General features: G+C 31.8%; 1 protein-coding gene across 2 annotated transcripts in view; it reads right to left on the reverse strand.

Moving 5' to 3' along the window:
* LOC106689033 (adenosylhomocysteinase-like 1) overlaps window positions 1–25,415 on the reverse strand; it is a 100,980-nt gene that overhangs the window by 20,740 nt on the left and 54,825 nt on the right. For both annotated transcript variants that reach the window (XM_067048270.1, XM_067048272.1), the window contains exons 7-9: window positions 7,243–7,410; window positions 1,748–1,898; window positions 218–370 (exon numbers count right to left, since the gene is read on the reverse strand). In XM_067048270.1, coding sequence (XP_066904371.1) covers window positions 218–370; window positions 1,748–1,898; window positions 7,243–7,410 — 472 coding nt within the window. The remainder of the gene's footprint in view (window positions 1–217; window positions 371–1,747; window positions 1,899–7,242; window positions 7,411–25,415) is intronic.

Below are 25,415 nucleotides of genomic sequence, written 5' to 3' on the forward strand. Positions count from 1 at the left end.
ACAATATTAGAATTATACATAAAATAAAACATATCAAAACCCTTTATACATCAAAAATATATTATTTACTCAAAAAGAGCATATTACAATATATTACACATACATGTATATAAATTTATTAAAGTGTCTCTCAATGAAAATATGCAGCTCTGACTGCTGTCATGATTTGTCTATGGATAGTAAAACATAAAATGCATCTGAGCCTTTTAATACTTACCAAGCTTGAAGGGCACATATTGGGTCTATTTCTGTGATGTATACAATGCAGCCTAACCCTTTCAATGCTTGACAACAACCTTTTCCAACTTCCCCATATCCACATAAAACAACTTGTTTTCCACCAAACATAACATCAGTAGACCTTTTCAAACTGTCAACAGAAATGTATTAAAAATATGTAATTATGAGAGATAAATGACCGTGGATGATAAATGTGGAGAAGATGGTTGGGGGTGCGGTCAATGAAAACACAAATAAGTATGATTAACTTATTTTAATGTGCCGACGTTTCGGCTAGAGTTTCTAGCCTTTTTCAGGGCTGTTAGCTGGAAGGTCGAGCGCCTGAGGAAGAGGCGCTCGACCTTCCAGCTAACAGCCCTGAAGAAGGCTAGAAACTCTAGCCGAAACGTCGGCACATTAAAATAAGTTAATCATACTTATTTGTGTTTTCATTGACCGCACCCCCAACCATCTTCTCCTCATTTATTAAAAATATGGTACAAATATTTTATTTAAATATAGCAGACTAAGTGCACATAGTGGTATAAACTGAACTTTCATAAACAAAAATTAATTAAATAAAAAAACTAAAATTAAGAACAGAGATATAAAATAAAATGTTTGAGAAATTTTTCTTTATTTGAAACTTTTTCTCCCATATAAAATTTAAAAGATATCGATATAGGCTGAGCAGGAACAATGTAAATTCAACTTTCCAACAGTTGAACTCCGTAACTATAAAGTTATGTTGGATTTGGATAACCTGAGGAGTTATGAATTTATTTTGTGAACACGGGGCATCAGCTGATATTTTCCAAAAATTAAGCCCAACAATTTATAATTTTTAATTTATACAAAAATGCATATTAAAAAGTTTTAGAAGACACCAAATACGAATCTAACTAGATTTTCTCTAAAAAAATATTTTTGGTCTACTTCATTGGATGTGAAAAAATGTTTTGGTTTTTGTACATTTTAACAGAATCAATATTCCTTTGTTCTTACTCTCCACAAAATAAAAAATCAATTGGTATATAATAATCATTAATACAAGTAAAGCAAGGCAGCATAGGATAATAAAAAATCTATAATTATGTAAAATTTTTTTTTTGGCTTCTCGGGCCCATTGACAAGAACCCTTGAAGAAGTGTCCAATAGTTTTAGGCATATTACCTCCAAAACAAATTTCATGGAAATTGGTGATCCATTGTCCATAGCCTTCACTTATTAGTTAAAAACGGAATCATTAAAATTTCATTTAGTCTTTCAAAAAAGGCAGTTAACAAGAAAAAACTTTTACCCAAGAATATAAAAGATAAGATTATTAGTTATAGGGTTTGATTATATTCATAGCAGGCCTAAAAAATAAATCTATCCTGGGCCCCAAAAATAAATATGTTATGTGCCCCAAAAGGTGCCCAAGTTCTGAAATTCAAAATCTAAAAAAAATTAGTAATTTACAAGAAAAAGTGGCAAAGGATAAACTATTGAATCCTTATTAAATAGAAAACATGATTATATAAAATACCTATCTAAAATGGATTCACGACAGCTATACAAGTTATCAAACTTCATTTTTGTAACAGAGTCATTCACATTCATAGCTGGTACATTGAGTTTGCCTGATTTTGAAAGCTGATATAATCGATGTACTCCAGTGACACTTTCTTCTACAATCCCTACAAAAAATCATAGTAGTCAGAAAGTAAACAATAATTGACTTTTATTTCAGTATAAAAGAGGTGTTTGAAAGCAATGGATAAAAAAATATTTTTTGATTAATTGTGCAGAGCATGATGAAGTCAGACAAAGCCTTTTCCGCCTGACTTCAAGAAAATTTTTGTTCACAAACTCCTCTTAGACTATTATTATTATTTAACATATCTCATTATTATTTATTGTTAAAAATTTCTCTGTTTTCTGCTGGTATTCATCTTCTCTCCTTTCCAAACCATAGATAATCCTCTAGTCTCGAACCAGTGAAAATGTAAAGTAACCCAGAGCACCGGTAATTTTTACCTGCAACAGATTCCTTTAAGGAAAATACATATTTATCAATTATTTCATTTAGTTTTACTCATATTTAATAAAACAAGGTTTTCAATAAAACTTAATAATTTAATTTATAGAAAACTAACCTTGGTTTTTAGCCTAACCTGATAAAATAATATCCGATCAATACAGATAAAGGACAAGTAAAAAGCCATGAGAAAAAAAAAAATTGAGATCCTGAAAGATTTTAAGATATAAGACAACTAAAATTTTTTTTGGGAAATAATAGGGTTGTTTGTAGATTTCATTTTAGTAAAAAAAACCTAAAATATCATCATTACTAGTTATGTAATGTTAATTTATTATAAAAACCCAAAACAAATTAACAAAAAAAAAAAAAAAATGAAAAACATAAAGAAATATTTTCCAAAATTTGTCATGAGTATGAAACAAGAATAATTATTAAGTACGTAATTATGAGAGATAGTAGACCATGGATGACGTACTAGGAGATGATGGTTTGGGGTGGGGTCAAATGAAACACAAATAAGTTGGTGTAGCTTATTTAATTGTGGCAACGTTTCGGCTAGAGCCTTCATCAGGGCTGTTAGCTTGGAAACCAAACGTCAAATCATTTTTGACCAAATTTGACATTTGGTTTCCAAGCTAACAGCCCTGATGAAGGCTAGAAACTCTAGCCGAAACGTTGCCACAATTAAATAAGCTACACCAACTTATTTGTGTTTCATTTGACCCCACCCCCAACCATCATCTCCTATTAAGTAGGTAATACAAATAAATCTTTTTATCTTTTTTTTTTTGGTTAGAATTAGTTTTAACATAATGATCATTTAGACAAAAATGCTGGAACTACTATTATATTACTTTAAATACATTGATTAATGTAAAAAAAGAATTAGGTTTAGGAAATAAACACAAATCAAAATATATGGTTAATAACAAATCAATGATAATTTCAGTGATATTGATCCCAAGATTGACAGAGAATATGTTCTAATAAGTAGAGAAATTTACCCCTTCAAAACACTTGCATTAGGTTGAAAATTAAGAAAACCATATTTAATAGTTTTATCTTTTGACATAAATACATATGCAAAATTAAATATATCTTTATGAGTTATTTTTTTTAGGTTTTTAATTAATAAAACCTAAAGACACAGCACCATTATCACATCAAAGAAACTAATCCATTTTATTCTTCTAAGTAGTATTCCCATCTATTAAGAACTTCAATTGGAAGAGTAAAATAAAAATGGTCTTTTGAATTGAAATATTTTCACAATTTTGTCCTTTTTCATCCAAAATTTTTTATAGAAATCCCCTTCTTTACTTATATTTTATTTTACTTTAAATATGTAAAACCCAATATACGTTATTTGTTTTTGTTATTTCAAGCTAAAATGTTAAAAATGTTACTGTGTGAATTTATTAAGATTAAAAAAAAATATTTAGATTCTAAATTACAATAAAAAATAAATAAATGTTTTTATTAAAGTTAGTCAAGGAATTCAGTAGTAAAGACTCAAGTGCTGATATTTTGCTAAACAAGGTAGACTTATTTTAGTCTTACTGAGAAAATATCATTGAGAAAAAGACAAGATGCGAGTTTCATTTTTCAATTTTATTGTCAAAGTTGTTCTTATTCAATTGGTATTAGTGGGTGCAAGCTTAAAAAATATCCATTCTTGGACCAAACATCAGATCTAAACATAAGAAATCGCCCAGGAATAAGGAGACATGGAATTTAAAGCATCCAATGGGTGGTTAGAGTGCTTTAGAAACCAATATTGCATGTTCAATAAGTTTAATCTCCATTTTATAAAGATATTGTATTTTAAATTATAAAAATATTATGTGTATCTAATCCTATAACCAAATCAATAAACTTGGTTTGATACATGCATGTACATATGTATTTTTTAATAAGTAAATACCCCTTCTCGGCAACAATAACTAGAATATTCTAAATCCAAGAGGAAATAAGGACTCATTAAAGGCAAGTAATGCTTGCTATTTTGCAGTTTTATACTTAATTAGATTAGGCGTACTTTATCAAAACTCAGTAGTTAGGATCTGCATACTGCTATTATACTTCCTAATGTTCTTTATAGAAATAAAATATAGCCACTTACATTTAATGAAGAATCTTAAGGTTTATGAAAATAAAGTAGAGTGTAGAATATTTGGACCAAAGAAGGATGAGTTAACTGGTGAATTAAGAAAGTTATATAACAAAAGATTGTCCGCAAACATAATTGAGATGATAGCATGACAAAGAATGAAATGGTAAAGTTGTCCGAACATACAACAAACAAATAACTAAAACGATAATCAGTGCTGATCCAAATAGATAAATGTACAAGGAGGCGACTGAAATAAAGATAGGAAGATTGTATTAGGTACAGACTTGAGGATTTGGGTTCTGAATTCATTGGATAGAGGTTTGTGGGGATGAACTATTGGTATTTTTGGCATAAAACATTTGGTGTTTGCTAAACCTTTTATTTTTAATGAAAGAAAATTATTTAAATATTATTAAAAAATATTTAAGAAAAAGTGACATCTCACTAGCAGCTTGCAAGGGTCCATATTACTTGTTATTTATCATGCCGTAGTGTAATAAAAGACAATACTTACATAAAACATTGTTTAGCTTTTGATATTTTGTCCTCGACTGAATTTGGCTTGTTTAATGACCATTTTCTTATGAGCCTTAACTTAGTAGTTGGATATTAGGTATAGAATTCTTAATTCTATGGTTATTACCTGAGATATACGTCCATTGTTTCAGCGAACATTAATGTAAAATAAGATACCCAATATCAATCATTTTTATACTGCTTTGATATATCTAAGCCAAATGAAAATGATTTGTTGAATGTCAGCCATTGTGCAAATGTATGACCCTTTTTGGTATTTCAATGCAGTTACCTTCAGGATGAAATCATATTTACAGCACCTATAATGTCTAAAAGACTTGAGTTAAGGCTATCTTCTTCCATCTGCAATAGTTAGAGTGCAGTTCTTTGACTTTCTTTCAATATTGAAATACCACATTGTGTGTTTATCCAAAAGCCTATCCATTTTATCAAGTGGGATTGATTGATGCATCAAAAATATGATAGTTATGCATCCAAATTTAAGAACGACATACAGAAACTCAATTAGTTATTTAGAAAATCTTTTTTGGTGCTATTAAATACATTATCCATTTTAAAATTGGATTTGTGGCCAGCATGATTGCTAGTTCTAGGCAGAAAATCAATTTCAAATATTATTGGGCATCCAGATTATTTGATATCGAGCCCATAAAAGTATAATTAATTTATAAATAGATTTTCTTTTCCACATCTCCAATGTTCAACCTCCCACTATCAAGATTTGAACAATTAAACCATTTGTTATCACTAGGGTGGATTTTGCAAGCCTCTTTATGGATAAAGATTACAGTAAACGCAAAAGTCCTATGTCTGTTATTTATTTGTTTAAAAACCAAAGCTACCCATTCCATACTTGTGACACAGTTAACTATTAACGGCTTTATCCTTGTTTCAATAAACATGTTAAACCAAAGGCTACAATAAAAAATTATATCCAACATTTAGACAAATCTCATAGAAGATAAAAGATAAATGAGAGATCTATATCAATGGCTCAGATGTGAAGAGACAAAATTATAGTTTATCTGGGAAGTAAAGAGTTTATTAAGGATTGATTTAAATAAAAATATCAGTTTTTTGCATGGTAAAATAAGTTAAAACCATTTTAAACTACTGTAATGATGAATTGAATAGGATAAATAAGCTACAAGAATTATGGGATTGGGAAAATTTAAGAAAAAAAAATTCTTTTAAGCAATAAAATTTTAGTGTTTTATTAAAAATGAAATATGATCTCCTGTAAAATGCTGAATCACATTCCCTGGAAAAGATATGTGTTGGATGATGAACGAATGATAATCCAAAAAGGTGAAATATCAGGGCAGCATGCAAGATGAGATAGGAATAAATTCAATCAAGTTCTTTAATTTTCAGTAGGGTCAAATATGATGAATGAGGACATGAAATAGTCATTAACATAGTATTTGCTTTCGGTTTAATAATGCTGAGTAACACCATTTCAAAACAACATAAATACTTTCCTGCTCTTCGTTGGCAGATCTAGGAATTGATAGAGTAGCCAGTTGAATTAAATTTAAAATGGGCAATGCTCCAACAGATTCATTAAGCACTCAAAATCCTTTCTTTTATTTTTCAGTAGACCATATTTTGTGTTAATATGCTACATACAATGCTCATGAGACACTGGCCTTGGTATTTCAGTATTAGACCCAATTTTCTTCATTAACAAATCTGTTCAATGAAACGATCACTTAGTGGATTCTGAAGCAGCTTCTACAGTCATCAACTCATGAAGTACCAGCTTACATCTTTATTTATATTACTTAATTTATTTTATCAAAATTATAGGGATGCAAATTCATGGTCAACCAAGATAGCTTTAACAGCTCTAATAATAGAGAATACTTTGGTAGGTTTCAACTTCACAACAGTCAAAGTATACTCTTCTACATATAAAGATATTCTTGATTCTTTCCTTATCCTCCTTGGACTTTCAGTGTCCACATTATGGAATTATTGGAACTAATGATGAACAAGTCTTCCTTAACTTGAACAAACTTAACTTCCTGAATTGATGAACAAGACATTTTTCCCTTTAACATCATATATTTTTCATTCAGAACATATCTGCTCACAATAATGTTTGAAATTCTCCAAATATCTAAGAAATGAAAATTAAAACAAGACTAAACAATCAGAAGTTAACTGTGTTTGTAACATGTGAACTGTACGTGTAACATTCAAGAGATTGAATGTCAATAACATCATTAACAGATTAGTTCTCATAAACAAATATCACAGGGCAATAAATGAGTTACAACAAAAATTTAAACAAAATTGTTTGTTTACTTAACCCATCACTAGCCTAATTTATAAAAACTATTAATACCTTTAATAGCTTTAAATAGTCCGGGATATTTCTTGAGCATTAAATGTGTGGCATCTCCACCATCATCTAGTATCATGTTGGGCTGCCAATTTTCTGCATTTATACACTTGTCAATACACCACCAGAAATCCTCTTCTGTTTCACCTCTCCAAGCAAATATTGGGAAGCCTAAAAATCCAGTTAATAAATTTTTTTTTCATACTTCATATAAAATATATTTGAGGAAATAAAGTAATATAATTGAGAAAAAGTATTAGTTAAGTAATAACTTCTTGTATTCATACTAATGTAAGAGTTAAGAGTTAAATCATATTAGCTAATTATACAAGCAATGCTAATCTAATATTAAACATTAACAGTTTTTAAACAAAAATAGTATGGCAAAATGACAGTTTTTACATTAGTAAGTGTTACAAATTACAAAAGAAGGCATCTCATTCAGAGTTTAAAACTTTTATAATGATATTGATAATTTGTTTTTATAAAACAAGAGAAATTTACTAGAGGTTAGGTTTTAGTTGAAATGATAGATGGTGAGCTAAGAAATACTAAATTGAGCTTCATTTATATTTCATTTCAAATATAAACAAGAAAAATAATTACTTTAATTAATAGTTGAAAATGTACAAAGAGGATAGTCAATGAGGGGGTTGTAAACGGAATAGATGGGACCGCCAGAATTGACTTTAGACCTTTATTTGGACTACTTAAGTGGTGAAAATAAATTAAGTCCTGGGATATTGGTGCAGACCAAAAGATAGAACGGCAGAAAAGGTCATGTTTTTCAGGTTTTACGAGGGCTGTCCAGAAAGTAATAGACGTTTTGAAATAAAAAATTCACAAAGTGAAAAACTCAAAGTTTATTATATACATTTGAAAGGTACACTCTCTCTTAAGCTATTTTTCTACAAAATCACCATTCAAATTGAGACATTTATCATACTGTGGCACAAGTTTTTCAATACCCTCTCTGTAGAAAATTCCGCCACTTGTGAAGTATGGTCTGCGATTCGGTTTTTGTTGCCTCTAAAACCATTGTTCATGACAAGGACCGCAGTGGTAGGCCTAGCCTTGGGACTGATGTCGACTAACGGCAATGCAAATCAATGAGAAATTCGTGAAAACCGTTGTTTCACGATTACAGAACTGTTGGAACATTTTTCCCAAATTTCACGGAGTTTGGTGCATCAAATTGTGGTGAAGAAGCTTGGTTACTACAAATTTTGTGCTCGGTGGGTTCTGAAAATCCTAATGGAAAATCATAACAGAGACTGGCTGCAGCACTGACCTTTCTTCAAGAATACAGCACAAATGGTAATGCAGTTCTGGATTGTATCGTAATGGGGGATGAGACTTGGGGGAAGCATGTCAACTGTGAAACAAAACAATGAAATAGGTGCACACACAAACATTCTCCCAAGAAACCACAAAAGTGATTTGCAAATGCTGTCAGCTATCAAGGTCATGGCTACTGTGTTTTGGGACTGATGCACCAATCTCTGTGAAATTTGGGGAAAATGTTCTGACAGTTCTGTAATCGTGAGACAACGGTTTTCACAAATTTTGACATTGATTTGCATTGCCAGGTAATGAGTCACAAGGCTAGGCCTACTACTGCGGTCCTCGTCGTGAACACTGGTACGGCCTTTTTTAAAATCAATGCACCATTGCCTCACTCGGCTTTCACTCATTGTCCCCTGCCCATAAACATCACAAAGCTGACGATAAATTTCAATTGGCCTGTTGTTTCGAGCCAACAAAAACCGAATCACAGACCATACTTTACAAGTGACAGGATTTTCTACAGAGAGGGTATTGAAAAACTTGTGCCACGGTATGATAAATGTCTCAATTAGAATGGTGATTATGTAGAAAAATAGCTTAAGAGTGTAACTTTCAAATGTATATAATAAACTTTAAGTTTTTCACTTTGTGAATTGTTTATTTCAAAATGTCTGTTACTTTCTGGACAGCCCTCGTAAATCGAAAACAAGTGGTTGTATGTTAAAATATTTCATGTGAAATACTGACGAGCATTAAAATTCCTACAAAAATTTCCATATTTTTTTCATTTCTATTGTATTTTACGAAATATCTGTTCATCAAAGTAAAAAAATTGAAAAAAATCTGGCTCTCTTTGGTATGTATATTTGTAATTTTTTTTTTTTTTTTCGACCAAGTCTCCCATTGGAGTCCTAATGCCTAACTATGGTTGGAGGTCAAAGTTCTTCATTTTGTGGGCCCACCACTCAATGAAAAAAGCAATGTCCCAGACTGGATTTGAACCGGCACCGCCAATAGACATCAAATTGGTAAGACTGTCTTAATCACTGAGCTACGTGTGGCCCTTTTTAAATTTTAAATCTTTATAAAAGACAGATAAAACAATTTCTTATCTCTCTCCCCTCAAAATTTGAAAAAAAAAATAAATATTCTGTGTATCTATTGTACATTGTCTGCAGCTATTCTCCGACTACTTGGCCAATTTTTTTCAGTCAGAGGTCACCCTAGAATAATCCTCTGAACTCTATTTTACCATTCACAATTTAGTTTTAAAATGGTAGCCAAAGCACTATCCTAAAACTTCTTCTCCTTTCCCGTCACCCTTATAAATACAGGAGAACATCATGTCAGGAGTGAGTGCCACTGTTCTTGGTTTCTTACCATGCTCCTGGGTTGATTGAGAGGTTTACCTCTCCTCTTGCATAGATGGTCGAAGTAATCCAGGTACCTAGTGTGTTTAGTGCGTCTCGGTGATCTTCCATCCTGACATAGTCAAACTACTTCAGCTGGAGAGCCTCTAGCTAATTCTGTTAGTATGGATGCAGTCCCTACTAGTTTCTACTCACAATACTTCTGAGGAACTCATTTCAGCAGTTGCCAGTCTACTCTCCTGTTTATCTGTTAATATCCAACTTTCAGCTCCATATAGGAGTAGAGACATGTACAAATATTACCATCCACAATTTAGTCATAAAAATCGACAAATGAGGTAAGGCAGATTTTTTAGTTTTACAATAGAAAACCTAAAGTTTTGTGGGAGTGGGTTAATTTTTTTTCCTTTTTGATTACAAACATTAATCTTTAAAAATAATAAATAGAGTGGTGAATCAAAAAATATATATTTTTTCAAACTTGTTAACTTGACATGAGTATATTTATTAAATCACAACAGATCCAAAAACAAGTAAGATTCTTATTGGAAATTTAATGCTGTTTTAATTTTCACTTTATGCTATGACCAATGGTTTTAGAGAAATAAACAAGTAACGAGAAAAACACCATCCACTTCAATCCATCCTCTTTTTTTGGTTTTGCACCAATATCCCAGGACTTAAAATATGTTCACATCCTAAGTAGTCCAAACAAAGTGCTGAAGTCAATTTAGGCTGTTCTACTGATTTCATCCACACCCCAGTCTCCTTTTGACCATTCTCACATTGACTGGACTATAAATATTGACTCGTTTTGTTTGGGGGTTATTACTAAAATTGTAACAATTGCATTGTGTTCTGGTTATAATTATTATATTAAATGTTTCGTTTAAATAAGTCAAATTAGAAAACATTTATACATTCTTCTTTACTAATTTCTTTCTGCGAATGAGGTTATTTTTTAGGGAACAACTGGAAATAGTAATTGCAAACTTTGTTAAATATATGAAAGAGCATGCAAGAATATTTCACTTTAAGTAAACATCCATTGGTTAGCGGAATTTAGTGGCTGAAAGTGACTGTGAACTGTTAATGCATGTGCTTTTCTTTGGAACTGCCCATAGAGTTGGCCAATTCTTCTTACACCAAACCAATACTAGTTTATAGTATATTAAATCACATTATTATGTTTAAATGTAACAGTTTTTATTTGTATTGCAAGGGCAGAATAACACATAGTGACAAAATTGAGATCTTATTTGTCTGATTATAAATATAACCTAATTTTTTTTAAATTATTTTTAATCAAGTATTCTAATTCGATTTTTCTTGTATACAGAGGTATGAAAACAATAATTCACCAATTCTTCTTTTGGTGTAAGTGTGCTCTTTCTACACATTTGTTGAGGATGTGTGTCATTTTCTTATTCTTTATTGTATATATTATTTTTTATTGAGTTTTATTTAAATTGTATACAATTTTGCATTTTTATAACATCATATAGTATTTTATTGTATCTATATTTAGTTTAATCAAAATTTCGTAATTTGAACAGAAACTTACACTTCTAAATTTTAATACTCTTTTTTCTTTCTTATTGCTAAGGAAAAAATCCATTTTCAGGTACTCAGACTTGACAAAGAAAATGACAACCTATATATTCCTTGATTTTTTATGTATAAAAGCATGAGAAACTTTTTGAGGGTTTCTGCAAAGTTTATTTGCAATTTTAAGTAAGAAAAATACTCTTAAAAAATAACAAAAAAAAAAAAAGAAGATTGATAGTAAGCTGCTTTTCATGTGTGTAGGGGGATAGTATAATCAATATTTTATTGTCTACCTTGAGGCTAAAGTTGAATAAACTTCAACATCAGCTTATTTAACTGAAATCATGAAATAAATGACAAAATACTTCATATCTAAGTAAAGGGAAACTAATTTTCAGAATAAAAAGTTTTGTCCTATATAAAGGTATCCGTTTAACCTGGCACACGCAACATATTGAGTAATGAATATGAGAGTGCTAGAGTTCAGAGAAATAAGAAGGCCCAGAGATAAAAAAGTTAACTCTCTATAAGGAAGTTAAACGTCAAATCTTCTTTTGAGTTTTCTAAAAATTAGCTATATTAATATTCATCGGTTTAATGTTGTAGTGAAGTTATCAACGCCCAACTTCCACTGAGTGATGACTTCTTGTTATATTTTCAATAGAAACCAGAAAATATCAGTTCATGTGATATAAAGAATATGAAGAAAAATTATTTTATGAATTGAAGGCATATCTCTGATTTTATTACTATGTACAGAAAAAGTTGTTAGTTATGAAATCACAACAAATAATATTTATCATAATGTAATTAGAAAACCATTTCTTTGATTTACTAAATACATAACCAATGTAAAAGAACGAATTGAGAAGTAAATGAGTGGTATAACATAACTTAAGTGTCAGAGACATGATGAAAGGATGGAGGTATATCGGAGAGTGGGGACCAATAGAGGGAAAGAGCTGCAGTGGTACGAGGGTCCATTCAAGGATGAAACTCTGCACATCTCAAATAAATTATTTGTTATTGATGAAAGTAGTCTTAAAATTTACTCTTACATGGTAGCATGTTCAGAACAAAAACATACTTTAAAATTTAAAATAGAAAAGTTTAGAATTCTGTGACAATTATGAAAAACTACATGGGTTAGGGAGTAAAATGTCTGATCAATAGTATCAACATGATTACCTGCTGTTTAAGGATGACATCCTTAATCATAGTTCAAATAAAATAAAAACTGTTTCAATTATATGTTGGCCATCTGTACTACTTCTGTAGTCATCATTTCAATTTCAAAATAAAATAAAAACTGTTTCAATTATATGTTCATCATCTATAGTCATCATTTAAATTTCAAAATAAAACCAAAACTGTTTCAATTATATGTTCACCATCTTCTTATGCAGTCACCATTTTGAACAAATAACAGAAATGAGTGAAGATTTGCCCAGTGTCAGTCATTCATATTAGATTACCTTATCAGTGAAATAATTTCTCTCACCTATTAATTTCATTAATCAACATTCAAGAACCATAAAGTAGATTAAGGCTCTACCTGGACCAAGCAGAGGGGCAGAAGAGAAGAACATGGATCAGACCAATTATTTTACATTAAGAAAGTCTGCAGCATAATTCAAATAAAGAGAATAGACATTTAATTGATTTTAAAAACAAAGTTGTTCACTTTAATAGATGCTTCCATCATTTTATTTGGCCAAATTTCATTTTCTTTTGTATTCACTCAAGTCTTGAATTTTTTTTTTTACATTTGGAATTTATTATTGTGTTAATTATAATATTAAGTTATTTTATTCAATAATTTTTTAATGAAATAGTATAATATAGTCAACTCTTCATATATTTTACCGATTTATTTTAACATAGCCAGCCTTAATATACTTTTATAATCAACGGATAATATTTATTTCCACACTAAGTTATTATCAAACATCTACCATTATTCTAAAAAATTTTCTTTTTTATGTACTATTTTTTTTTTAAAGTCTGTTTTAATAAAAGGTTCCATTAACATTTTAAATATCTACCAGAATGGAAATTTTTAGAGCTACTTTTTCACTATATACCTTAACATTTCATCTATTACTTTTTTAAATTAATGAAGAAACATAATTTTTTGGATTATTTAGATTTTCCTCTAAATAATGAAGAAGTCGCAGTTTTGAAACAAGGATGTATTAATTTCAACTCAATGTAGGTTGGTGGGATGCATGCACCACACTAGACTTTTTTTCTATTAAGGTTTCATTACATTTTTATTTCTTTTTACTTCCAATGGCTTGAGTAGATAAATAAAAATATCTTAGGGAATATACTAAGCTACTTAGATAAAGATATATAATCCCCAAATTCAACATTATTCAGAACATTGTATGTCATTTTTAAATAAACAAATAATGAAAAAAAGAAATTTGAGACTAATAATATATTATTATCATTTTTTTACTAATTGTGATTTTTTATTTCATAAAAATGATTTTGTTTGTTGTTTATTTATGCAAACTAACGTGTAATATTTCAAATCATTTAAGATTAATGCTGGGTTTTCGGAATATATCCTTCCTATGTTGAGATAAAAGGGCACTATCATTATTTATCTACTCAGGAAAAAGATTGTGATATAATAAGGTATAAAAATATATTAACATGAGTGAATTGAATATTCAGGTCAATATTATATACTGACTTGAAAACAGAACATTGCAGCTTAAATTATAGTATAGAAAGAAAAAAGAGAATATTTAAAGATTTAGTAAAAAAAAAAAAAAAGCCAAAATTACAAAATTTTGGGAATATTTTTGAGCTTTCTATTTTGTCTAAAATATTAATGTTTTTGACTTATCTCCTTTATCATGACTGATACAACATTAATAATTCTGTCTATTCTTTTGAAACAAGTTTAAAGTTTTCTTTCTTATATTTTTATTAAACATAGTTTTTCTAATGACTTTAAAAATATCGTATTGAACTATCTTAATCTACATTCATAAAATTTTATAAAAAAAAGGGAAGCTCATAATAGAGACAACCATTCAAGGTAGTGAATTAAAGCTACAGCCTAATTATATATTTTAAAAATTCGCTTATTCATGGTGAGCACTTATTTCTTACATGCCCTTGCAATGACAGATTTAAATACTGATTATTCTATTTCTTTTTTCTTCTTTTTTTTTTACCCAAGAACATTAATTAACATGATTTTCTGGCCATAGACCCTGTCCCAAAGGTGCCTATTAAAAAGATATTCATTGTTATATATATATTAGAGATATTTTAATATCTATAGAGAGAGCAAACATAATAAAAAAATGTAAATTCTTGTCATGAACAAAACATAGACATTGGTATAGACATATAAATGAAAATATTATGGAAAACTAAGTTAATAATTAAGTAGACATTATGAGTTTGTAAATATAGGAAGGTAAAATTATTACACTGCATCATGATTAAATTTTAAAAAATATTTTCAGGAGAAAAAGAGTTAAAGGTTTACGAATTGTATTATAATCTTAAGTTAATAATTATTTATATTCATTAATATGGATGCATATTATAAGTAAATATCATGTTTAAATCCATTTAACCATGATTAAGATATTTTTGTGATTTTAAATGTCAAACTAATTTTTTTTTAATATTTGAATTGAAATATTGTGAATTGTTTAAGGTCACAATTATAGGAAGATCAACGCTTCCTCGATCAGAAACAAAAAACAATAGCATTGTGTATATTCGAACTACAAACGCATATACCACTACAATATTCATCTGTACAACCAATCTGAGGTTTGCTAAACAATAAGGAGTTCATAATGTTTTGTTTTGAATAGAAATGCATGTCAAAATGGTGAAATTAATTAAAAAACATACATTTATTAACATATCGTGTAACCTCAGAAGGCAATGCCTTTAGATCTAGAAAGGAAACAGTCAGTGTTGATTGGGCCTTTGACTTGCCAACATCTTGAAGTTTGATGTGCTTTTAAATTGGACACCATTACATAATATGGGAGGCCATTTTGGATCGTGACTCAGTAATAGACATAACCTTTAGACACGTCAATTGCCAGTTCCTAAAATAAAGTGAACTTGTTCTAATAATACACAGTATAACCATAATAAAAATAAGTTTAAAATTACATAAAATAACATTAATTTAATTATATTATAAGTGTATACAATTGAGTGAATATGTGGAAGGTGAAATATGAAAAATCAAGTGAGGATTTCTATTTGATACAACAGTTGAAGGATATTTAAAACATCATATATTACAACTTTTATTTATATTATTTTATAATTTTTTTGTAGAATTTAGATTTATTTTAATTTATGTTTACGGTTAAGAAATGGTACATAATAACTAGAGCCTAGGTTTTTATGCAGTAAAACCTGCAGAATATACCATTTAATATGCAATAAGGAATCTAAAATATAAAACTTATTTCTCTTTAGTTCTGAACTAACAAACAAATCGGAAGAGAGGATAATAACCAAAATTATTTCAAAAGTTATATAGTAAGAAACACTTTAAAAAATAAAATATCAAAATAATAAAAAGTTAAAATTATTAACAAAAGAAAAACAGCATAAATTATATTGAAAAATAATAACTGATTTATAAGATTAAAAATCAAGAAACGTAAATGAATATGAAAATAACTAAAACACATCATAAAAAAATAAGAAATGGCAAGTATAAAAATGGATTAAAATATGTATGTTAATGGGTAACAACATGAAGTAAGAAATATTTTAAAAACTAATCTATAGAAGTAATATAAACTTAAAGTTAGTAATAAAAGAAAATTAGTAATGATTGTATTTAAGTCCTAATTGAAAAAAATGAATAAAACACAAATGGATTAGTCAGTGGCTTACCCTGGTATTACAATTGATTACCAGATACATTCATAGATTTGTCTATATGAAACCTAATCTATGATTTAAAATATTTTTATAATCAACAAACGTGATGGGAAGAAATTAAAATGTACTTAAAATTATAGGGTTGGGGGTCAACGTCACTGAGAACAACTCAATCTTCTTCTTCAACCAATCCATATCTCTTACGGTGTCAGGGCAGCCTTGATCCATTGACAACTTCTTGACTTCACCAAGAGTGATTCCTCTGTTCCTAGCCATATATAGCCATCTGATATGAGGTCCTCCCGCTAATATCTCAGTAGTCCACCATATAATTTTTGGGAGTTTATAGATCGGCATTCTTGGTACATGGCCCAACCACATTAATTTTTTGTACAATACAATGAATATTTTCTATTAGCAGTTTATGTTGCGTCTCTTCTCCGCGCTGTAGCCAAGCAAGTTACAGCCCCAACTTTGACTAGCTCGTTATTGCTACACACATTCAAATCCAGCCTGGGGGGTCAACTTTTATTTCTGTAGTGGTCCCATGAAATGAAAACTTGACCCCCCACCATGAATAGAATAGAGTGATAACCTATAGATAACCCCCCATATGTCAGAAATACTAGGAAAGGGGCCATAAAAAAATGTCTGTTCTCTATTATTTTGTTTTTCATTCAGTCAAATCTAGTTTTACTGAGAGCTTTCCTCAGGAATTTCATTTTTGTAGCTTGTAGATGGTTTTTAAAGTTCAGCTGCATAGTTCAGCGTAGGTATAAGGACTTGTTTATAAACAGCCATCTTTTCATCATCACTTCCTTTGTGGCGATTATAGTTATAAGAATTGGTGGTGCACATTTGTTACTTTCCTTATCCACTGATTTATCTCAGAATCTAACCTCTCAACATAAGTAAGTTTTATTCCTAGATATTGGTGTACATAAACCTGTTCCAGACTTAAACCTTAAAAATTTACAGTCCCTTGTTCCCTAGAGCCATTTTACAATTTTCTACTTTCAGTTTAAGGCTCCTTTTTTTACGTTCTCATATTATTCTGTCCATGTATGTTACAAACTATAATCCCCTTCCTTTATTCCCATTTCCATTTCAAATCTGTCTGATTTATTGCTGTTAGGCCTGACTATCTTATATATATTACAATATAGACTAAGGAATACCTCAGTTAAATAAACAGGAACTCCTGAATCATTCCCACTAAAACTTTTATTAATATTTTCCAGAATAGTGTTCTGAATTTAAAACAAAATATTTTTAAAAAAATGTTCATAGCTTTTCCAAATAGGCTTGGTATAAAAGTTGCACTGTTCTTAAATTGACTTAATAAGTTGAAATTTTCATTTCCTAAAATTGTTTGAGTTTAGCTGACAGAAAACTAAAATAAGGGTGTTCACTAAACATATCACGACGAAAAATATATTTGACAGGATTGGATAAAGGATATCCTATACATGGAACCAATAAATACAGACTTATTACAGTGTAATCTGCTATGGAAAAGGTAGTCAAGCTAATTAACAAGTGACTGCTATAATACTTAGTAAATCATCAATTTTTAAATGGCAACCACTTCAAGATTCAGCCAAGGCAAAGGATCGTGGAAGCATAATATAATGTTGTAAATATCACACGAACTAATTTAAATTTTAAATTAAACAGTTTGGTCTTAAGTATGGAGATAAAGGGGGCATTCAAGAGCAGCCAAATAATTTTCCAAAATGTAAAAAAAATATAAATGTCTGAAAAAAATATATCCTTTAATAATGAAATATCTGAGACAGAGAAAGTTATATAAAATCAAATAATTACATTTGTTTGAAAAAAAATATTAATAGGGTCTCCTCATTCAATTTTTTATATCACAAACCCACCCAAGTCATTTATAAATTATAGCATATACAAATGATTTATAAATAATTAGGAGCAAAAACTTTAAAGAACACTAAATCATAACAAATAACATGATCTCTAAATTAAAAACTTGGGCTACGAATAATAAATTCAAATTTAGTCATGAAAAGTGTAAATATTTAATCTGTTCTCATAAAAGGAACATTTCACAATTAGAAATTAAAATAGACAAAACATTAGTACAAAATATCAAGATATTTTGATATTTATGACTTTTTTAGACAGAAAATTAAACTGGAAGTACTATACAGAGAGATTAGAAACAAAAACTACAAGACTTATAAACTTGTTAAGTCACTCAGCAAAAGTATCTTGGGATCTAAATTCCACAATTTTAAAAATCATGTATATAAGAGCAATACTTCCAAAACTACCTTATGTCATTCCATTCTGAGAAGAAGGTGAATTTACACAAACAAATTTAGTGCAATTACAGAGAGTCCAAAGGTTGATCAGCAAGAAAAATAGCAAAGCTTATAAAACTTTCTCTGGATACATGTGTAATTTCAGAAAACTGCCAATAGAATACAAAATTGAGGAACAAATAAATTTATTTTTAGTAAAAAATAAAAAAGATGGATTTGGAACTTTCAAAACATGCAAAATAGAAAAATAAATAGCACCTCAACATTGGATACATATAACCACCATTACGAACTTATACAAAATATCAATATTGAAAATACAGAAACATTAAAATTTATATGGAATGAAGACAAATTAAAACGAAAATTGGATGTTCATTTATTATATTTTACAAGACCAAATCATAAAACAATTCTGACTGTACAAATAACCAAGCAGTTATAAAAGTATCTCAACACTTACAAACTGACCAAACACTGTGGATGATTAATGGTTATTCTATACTAACACACAGCAGAACCCTTAATTAGATTAATTGAAAGATTACAAAATAAATGACCCATACACTTTTTTAAATTAGGAACATTTTATGGATGTAACCAAGACAGGAATAAAAATAACCTTGAACTGGGTTAGGTCATAGTGGAAAAATAGGCAATAAAATAGCTGAAAAATATGTGAAGATGGAGTCACAGATGCTGAAGTCCAAATAGTTTATGAAAAAATGGATGTTTCATTAATAAAAACTCATATTCATTCAGATAGATGAAAAGTAAAAGGAGATACAACTGCAAAAGACAGACCACTTCACCAATTCATAAGGGACATAACAGTCACTAACTACTGCAAAGTGAAAAGTACATATTACTAACTGAGACAGTTAATAACTCAACATGGACCTCAACACTACCTCAAAAGATTTGGACTGACTACTAATGACAAATTTAAATTCGATTAACAGACGGTAAAGGACCTTAGACATCTACTTTATGACTTTAGACTGCATGAATCAGACAGAGCTAAGTTAATAATACTGAAGGCCAAAGGTGGTCTGTCTTGCCCACCGCCTCAGCACATTTTGCACAAAAAAGAACTTATATTTTTAGCTAAAAAAATTCACACTATTTTTAGCCTAATAACAACTAGCCTTAATTATTTTTGAGGTTTTTTTTTTTTTTTTTTTTAATTTTTTGTTTAAAAATATACTTTATATTTTTCTTTATTCCAATGGCTGCCAGTTTTAATTATTTTTTAGGTGTGTTTATATTTGCTTCTTATTTGGCCATATGCTCTCAAGAGCTTGGAGCATTTACATGAAATCAATTAACTGCTCTCTCACAGGGTTACTGTGGAAGACAAGGAAAGAAAAAAGAAAAAAAAAGAGGAGAACAAAAGAACCAATAATATATCAATTGAAACAACGTCAAATATCTGAGAACTTTTGAATAATTATCACTAGGCCACTCTACACTTTATCAATACAGGAATCATTTTTAAATTATTTAAATAAATAAAACTATTATTCATGATTTATTACCACCGTTTAGAACTCTCTTTAATATTAAAATTTAAAACAATTAGAATTAATACATGTTCCATTTGAGAAGGACAAAACAGTAAAGGTCAGGGGTGAAATCTTAGATGGTCTACTTTGTCTCATTGGGTGGAGTGTTAACATAAAATATTTTTTATATTTCTAAAATTTTATAAAAAAAAATATAATCAACCCCCATTGTAAATTATATATATGTTGCGGCCAACACATCGTTTAACGAAATGATGAACATATGTTTTTATTGTTTAAAAAGGCATATGTTTTTCTTTTGTTTTTATACTGAAAAATAGACAGACAACTTCTTAATGTCTCACTGCATACAAATATCTTCTCCATTTTCTCCTCACTACGTACTCATAGTTGCCAGCATTCTGGTCATCTTCGCCAGCTAAATCATCTTAGCCACGGCGGGCGGACTTCTTCGACTTATCCTCCAAGAGGACAAGGTGGCCGGACGGTTATCCTTTTGTCGATTTACCTTCATGAGAACATCCACTCAGGACAACAACCACAACCAGGGCCCCATTAATCACCGGTGATATAAGACATTTTTTATTTTGTTCAATTAATTTTATTTTGTAATAGTGTTAAGCTTTCTTTTTTTTTTTCTAGTTTGTATATTTTTTGTTCCTTTTATTATCTTTACTTATTTAAAAATACAAAAATAAAAAAATTCGACTAGTCTTTTCTTTTCAAGGTTGGGCTAGAAAAGGTTCCTTTCGAACCCCTACCTGCTGTAACAATATATATATATAAGTTACGTTCTCAGTCAGCAGATACTTCGATGTCAGCTGACTGAGGAGATCAACTGATCGAATGTATATAAAAGATATACCGAACCCAATAAAATCAGTATTTTACAGCAGTCCAAGCGAGTCAGATCTTATTCCTTCTTCTCTTTTTTTTTTGTTTTGCTTTCACCGATACTCCAGTGGTGCTGAAACCCGGGAACTTTAGATACCGGAGTAATTTTTGTTTTCAAGGAGAATATTTTTTTTGTTTTGATTTTGTTGTCTCCTTTTATTTTATAAAAATATGGCCAGTAAGGGAATCGTGAGAGCAGCAGTTCTGAACCTGGAGGGTTGGAACCAAAATAACCAACCTCAAGATCCAGTCAACCAACCTTTATCTGCAAGGAACCCACCTCCAGAAGAAATTCATCCACTACCTTTTTAAAGGGTGGTGACAGACTAATAAACCGAATTGAAGTGAAGTCTATTGAAAATCTACTCAATAGCGAAGATGCGGAGGCATTAAATGCAGCAGTCGTTTGCAGAGTTAAGAGGAGCATCCTCTATCAGATTCAAGCAGATGAGGAAACACCCTGGAGCAAGTTCAAGACGAGATTGAAGAAGGCCTTTGGAGGAGGATGGTGGACTCCAGAAGAGGACATATTTATTTTCATAAGGGAGACGAAGAAACCGAGACAGTCAAATGGGTAGTATGATGTGGAACTCCTGGCATGCTACAACAAAATCGCCAATAAACTCAGCAAGATAATGGTAGACAATCCAGCCACAGGGTCAGATACAATTCCAAAGATTCAGATGGCAAAAGAGCTGGGGAAGAAGGAGGGAATGCCGAGAGAACACTCCTTAGCAGAGTGCACGCAGGAACTAATTGATGCCAGCACCAGAGAGGAAGAGTCCCATATGGAAATAGAAGAAACCGTGTAGACGAGAGTTGCTTACAATCAACTGAGGACTAATCCAGTTCCATAGAGAAGAAAAGAAATAGCGGAAAGGAAAGAGTTTCAACCACCGAAAGAAGCAGATAAAACCAAGAAGCAGCGGGCGCCGTGAAGACAGAAAATGCCATAGTTGCGGGCAAGTCCACACACAAGGTGTTTTGAAAGCAGAAACATAGCTAAAAGTGTCCATATATGTACCGAAGACGAGATGTGGGCCGGGGAACCAATGGAAATCAACGCCCAACAGATATGGAGAAGCAATCAGAGGTTGAGTAGATCATCTGGTGCATCCACAGAAGCATCAGGAACGTCAAAGACCAAAGAAGAAGCTGAGGAGCCATGGAACCATGGTAGTCAAGGGGACAGAGTTACACACCAGATTCAAGAATGCCAGCGTACATTAATCACCTGGGTACCCCTTGTGAGGTAGAGGGAGAGGTGGAGGTAGAGTTGACAAGTTGGGGATTTAGTAAGGAAAACTTGCTGGTAGATATCGTAGGAAGTATGCCAAGGGAATACAAAGTAATAGTGGGATGTGACCTGTTAGCGAAGATGGGAGCTTGGGTTAGAAATAGCAGGGGAAAATGGAAGATTAAGTCGGGAGGTAAAATCTACAAATGTCATTTTTAGTGGAAGAACGCGGGCTCTAGGTTGGAGCAATGAATCAGGGCAAGGACTGGAGATGAAGCCTTAGAAGGGAATTTGAAGATATTTTTTTTAAACATACTCAGAACGACAGTCCCTGAGATCTTACTAAAACAAGACAAAGTGACATATGTGAAAGAGAGAAGATACCCACAGGCGTTACATCACCACATCCGGAAAGAGCTCTAAAGTTTAAAATGGGAATAATTATTGACAGAACTTCCCCGTACAATATTCCATTGTGGGCAGTGAAAAAGAGAGCGTGCCTGGTGAAACTACCGAAAAGTACAGGGTGGTGATTGATTACAGGAAGCTGAACGAGAATACTATAGATGAAAAGTATCCGATCCCTAGATTTGAAGACATTTTGGACAGGCTGAGCAGGGCAACGGAATTCAGTACATTGGACTTAAAGGTCGGATATCATCAAATTAAAATGCACTCAGGATCAACATAAGACGGCATTCACATTAGAGAGAGGACACTATGAATTTACAAGGATACTGTTTGGCCTCAATAACGCTCCCATAACCTTCCAGTGCCTGATAGATGAGTTTTTGAGGGGAATTGATGAATCAGTATGTCAAATTTATATGGACGATCTCCTAGTGTTCAGTAAGAATGAAGAAGAATACGTGCAGCATTTACACAGTGTATTCCAGAGAACTAGGCAATTTGGGCTCAAATTATCAGGAGGGAAATCATCATTGGGGCAAGAACAAATAAACGTTTTGGGCCACACGATTTCCAGGGAAGGAGTTAAACCTGACGTGGATAAAGTCGCAGCTATACGGAAGATGGCAGTGCCTAGGGACGTGAAGGGACTTCGGAGGTTGTTGGGAACTTTAAATTATTACCGGAGATTTATGCCAGAAATGGCTGAGTACCTCATTCCACTCAACAACCTTCTGAAGAAAGGCAGAACGGTGATCATCACTACGATGATGGAAGACAATATCAGGCAGTGCATGGAGAAGCTGTAGCAGGAGCCATTGCTTGCTTTCCCAGACTTCATTTGGCAATGCAATATCACTACAGATGCGAGTAAGTACACACTGGGAGCGGTGTTGTCTCAAGAGGGTGAAGATCACCCAGTGGCATATGCCAGTAGGCGCCTGACAGAGACGGAGACTAGATACAGTGTGCTGGGACAAGAGCTCTAGGGAATAGTGTGGGCTGTTGTCCACTTTAGGCCCTATGTGTTCGGGAGAAAGTTTAAAGTAGACACTGACCATAGGCCCCTGCAATAAGTGGGAAAGTTGAAGGAGTCTTTGGCCAGAATTACGTGTTGGAAGCAGTTATTTGTAACATATGGACATCAAAATATGTAAATCACATATTTCGAGCAATAACAGTAAATACAGTAGAAGAGGCCGGGGAAATGTCCAGGGAATTCCTGCAGGAGTGAACACCGTGAGAGGAAGAAGAAAGACCAATAGATATGGAGGGACTTGAGGACATCATTAATGACAAGAGGCGGCAGAGTATATGGAAGACTAAAACCACTGGATAGGTCAAAGTTGAATGTAACAAGTATGGGAGGAGCAATATCACGATGATTTGGTTGCAGCCAGGCGTGAAGAACAATCAGATCTGTAGAATGTTGAATAATGCTTCGAAGCCTAGAGAAAAGTGTCACCTGTAAGTTGGGAATGAAACCATTTGGGAGAAGATCAAGAAGCTATAGTGTGATTAACATATAGAAATGGACAGGAAATCCACCCGATGCAAGCTGTTGGTAGGACAAATGCAACCCTTTGGGAGGAAGAACGCCAAAGCGAGGTGACTGTAGCATATCATCAGGACAAAACAAATCATCATGGAATCTTGGAGACCCTAGAAGCCTTAAAGAGAAGGTCACACTTTCACATGGAGAGGATTTAAATGGATAACCATAATTGATCTCTTTAGTAAGGCGGCAGTGGCGCACTAGGTGCAAGAAAAGTCATCGGAAGCAGTGCTGGCAGCTCTCTGAAATTGGTTCCAATTTACTGAGTCCCGGAGCGCATCTCATCAGATTCAGGCAGAGAATTTGACAATGCCATTATTTGAACAGAAATGAAGGACCTTGACGTAATATGACATCTTAACACACCAGGGCACCCCAAGAGCAGAGGAGACATTAGACCGGTTTCATGCCACATTGAGTGACCATCTTTGATTATACCAGGTCGACCAGGAACTGGAACCAGATGTGCCAATACCTAAGGCAATTGCAGCATACAATCATTCCGTACATACAGTTACGGGGTTTTTGCCATTTGAGATCCTCTTTGGGCTTTACTAACACCGACAGGACTATAAGGGCATGGCAGCGGACAGAGAGGAAATACACAACAACCAAATTGCTCGAAGAAAGTTATGGGAGAAGGCAGGGGAAAGGAATAGAAAAGGAAAAATCCAGGAGGTTGGCACGGGAGCATTTAAAGGTCACAAATAGGATTGGAGTATATAGAAAGTTGAGGTCTAACAGGGGTTAGGAGATACAGCGATACGAGGGCCCATTCAGGGTGATAACCATTAGAGAACATAATATTGTTACAGTAGAGAGTATCCGTGACCTAAAAAGAGGATAACTGTCCATATTGAACAGTTAAAACTTCTAGCAATGAGAATATAAAAACTGGAGTGTCCTCATATTGCCATAACTAGATTATATTATAAAAAATGTAGTTATTTATTCCATATAATGTTTTTTATTTTAGATTTGTTTGTCCAAGACCTATTAGAGAATCCGGGTTGCTTAAATTTAGATAATAGCATGCTTTTCTGTTCACCCTTTTCAAAATTGGGACTGGATGTTGCTCTGAGCAAACTAAAAATGGGGAAAAGTGCTGGTCCAGACGGTCTATTGCCTGAATTCTTGAAAAACTTAGGAGAGAAAGCTAAAGATATC

Source organism: Halyomorpha halys, unplaced genomic scaffold (assembly GCF_000696795.3).
Source record: "Halyomorpha halys isolate HHAL.00 unplaced genomic scaffold, Hhal_1.1 Scaffold1266.1, whole genome shotgun sequence".
Lineage (NCBI taxonomy): Eukaryota > Metazoa > Arthropoda > Insecta > Hemiptera > Pentatomidae > Halyomorpha > Halyomorpha halys.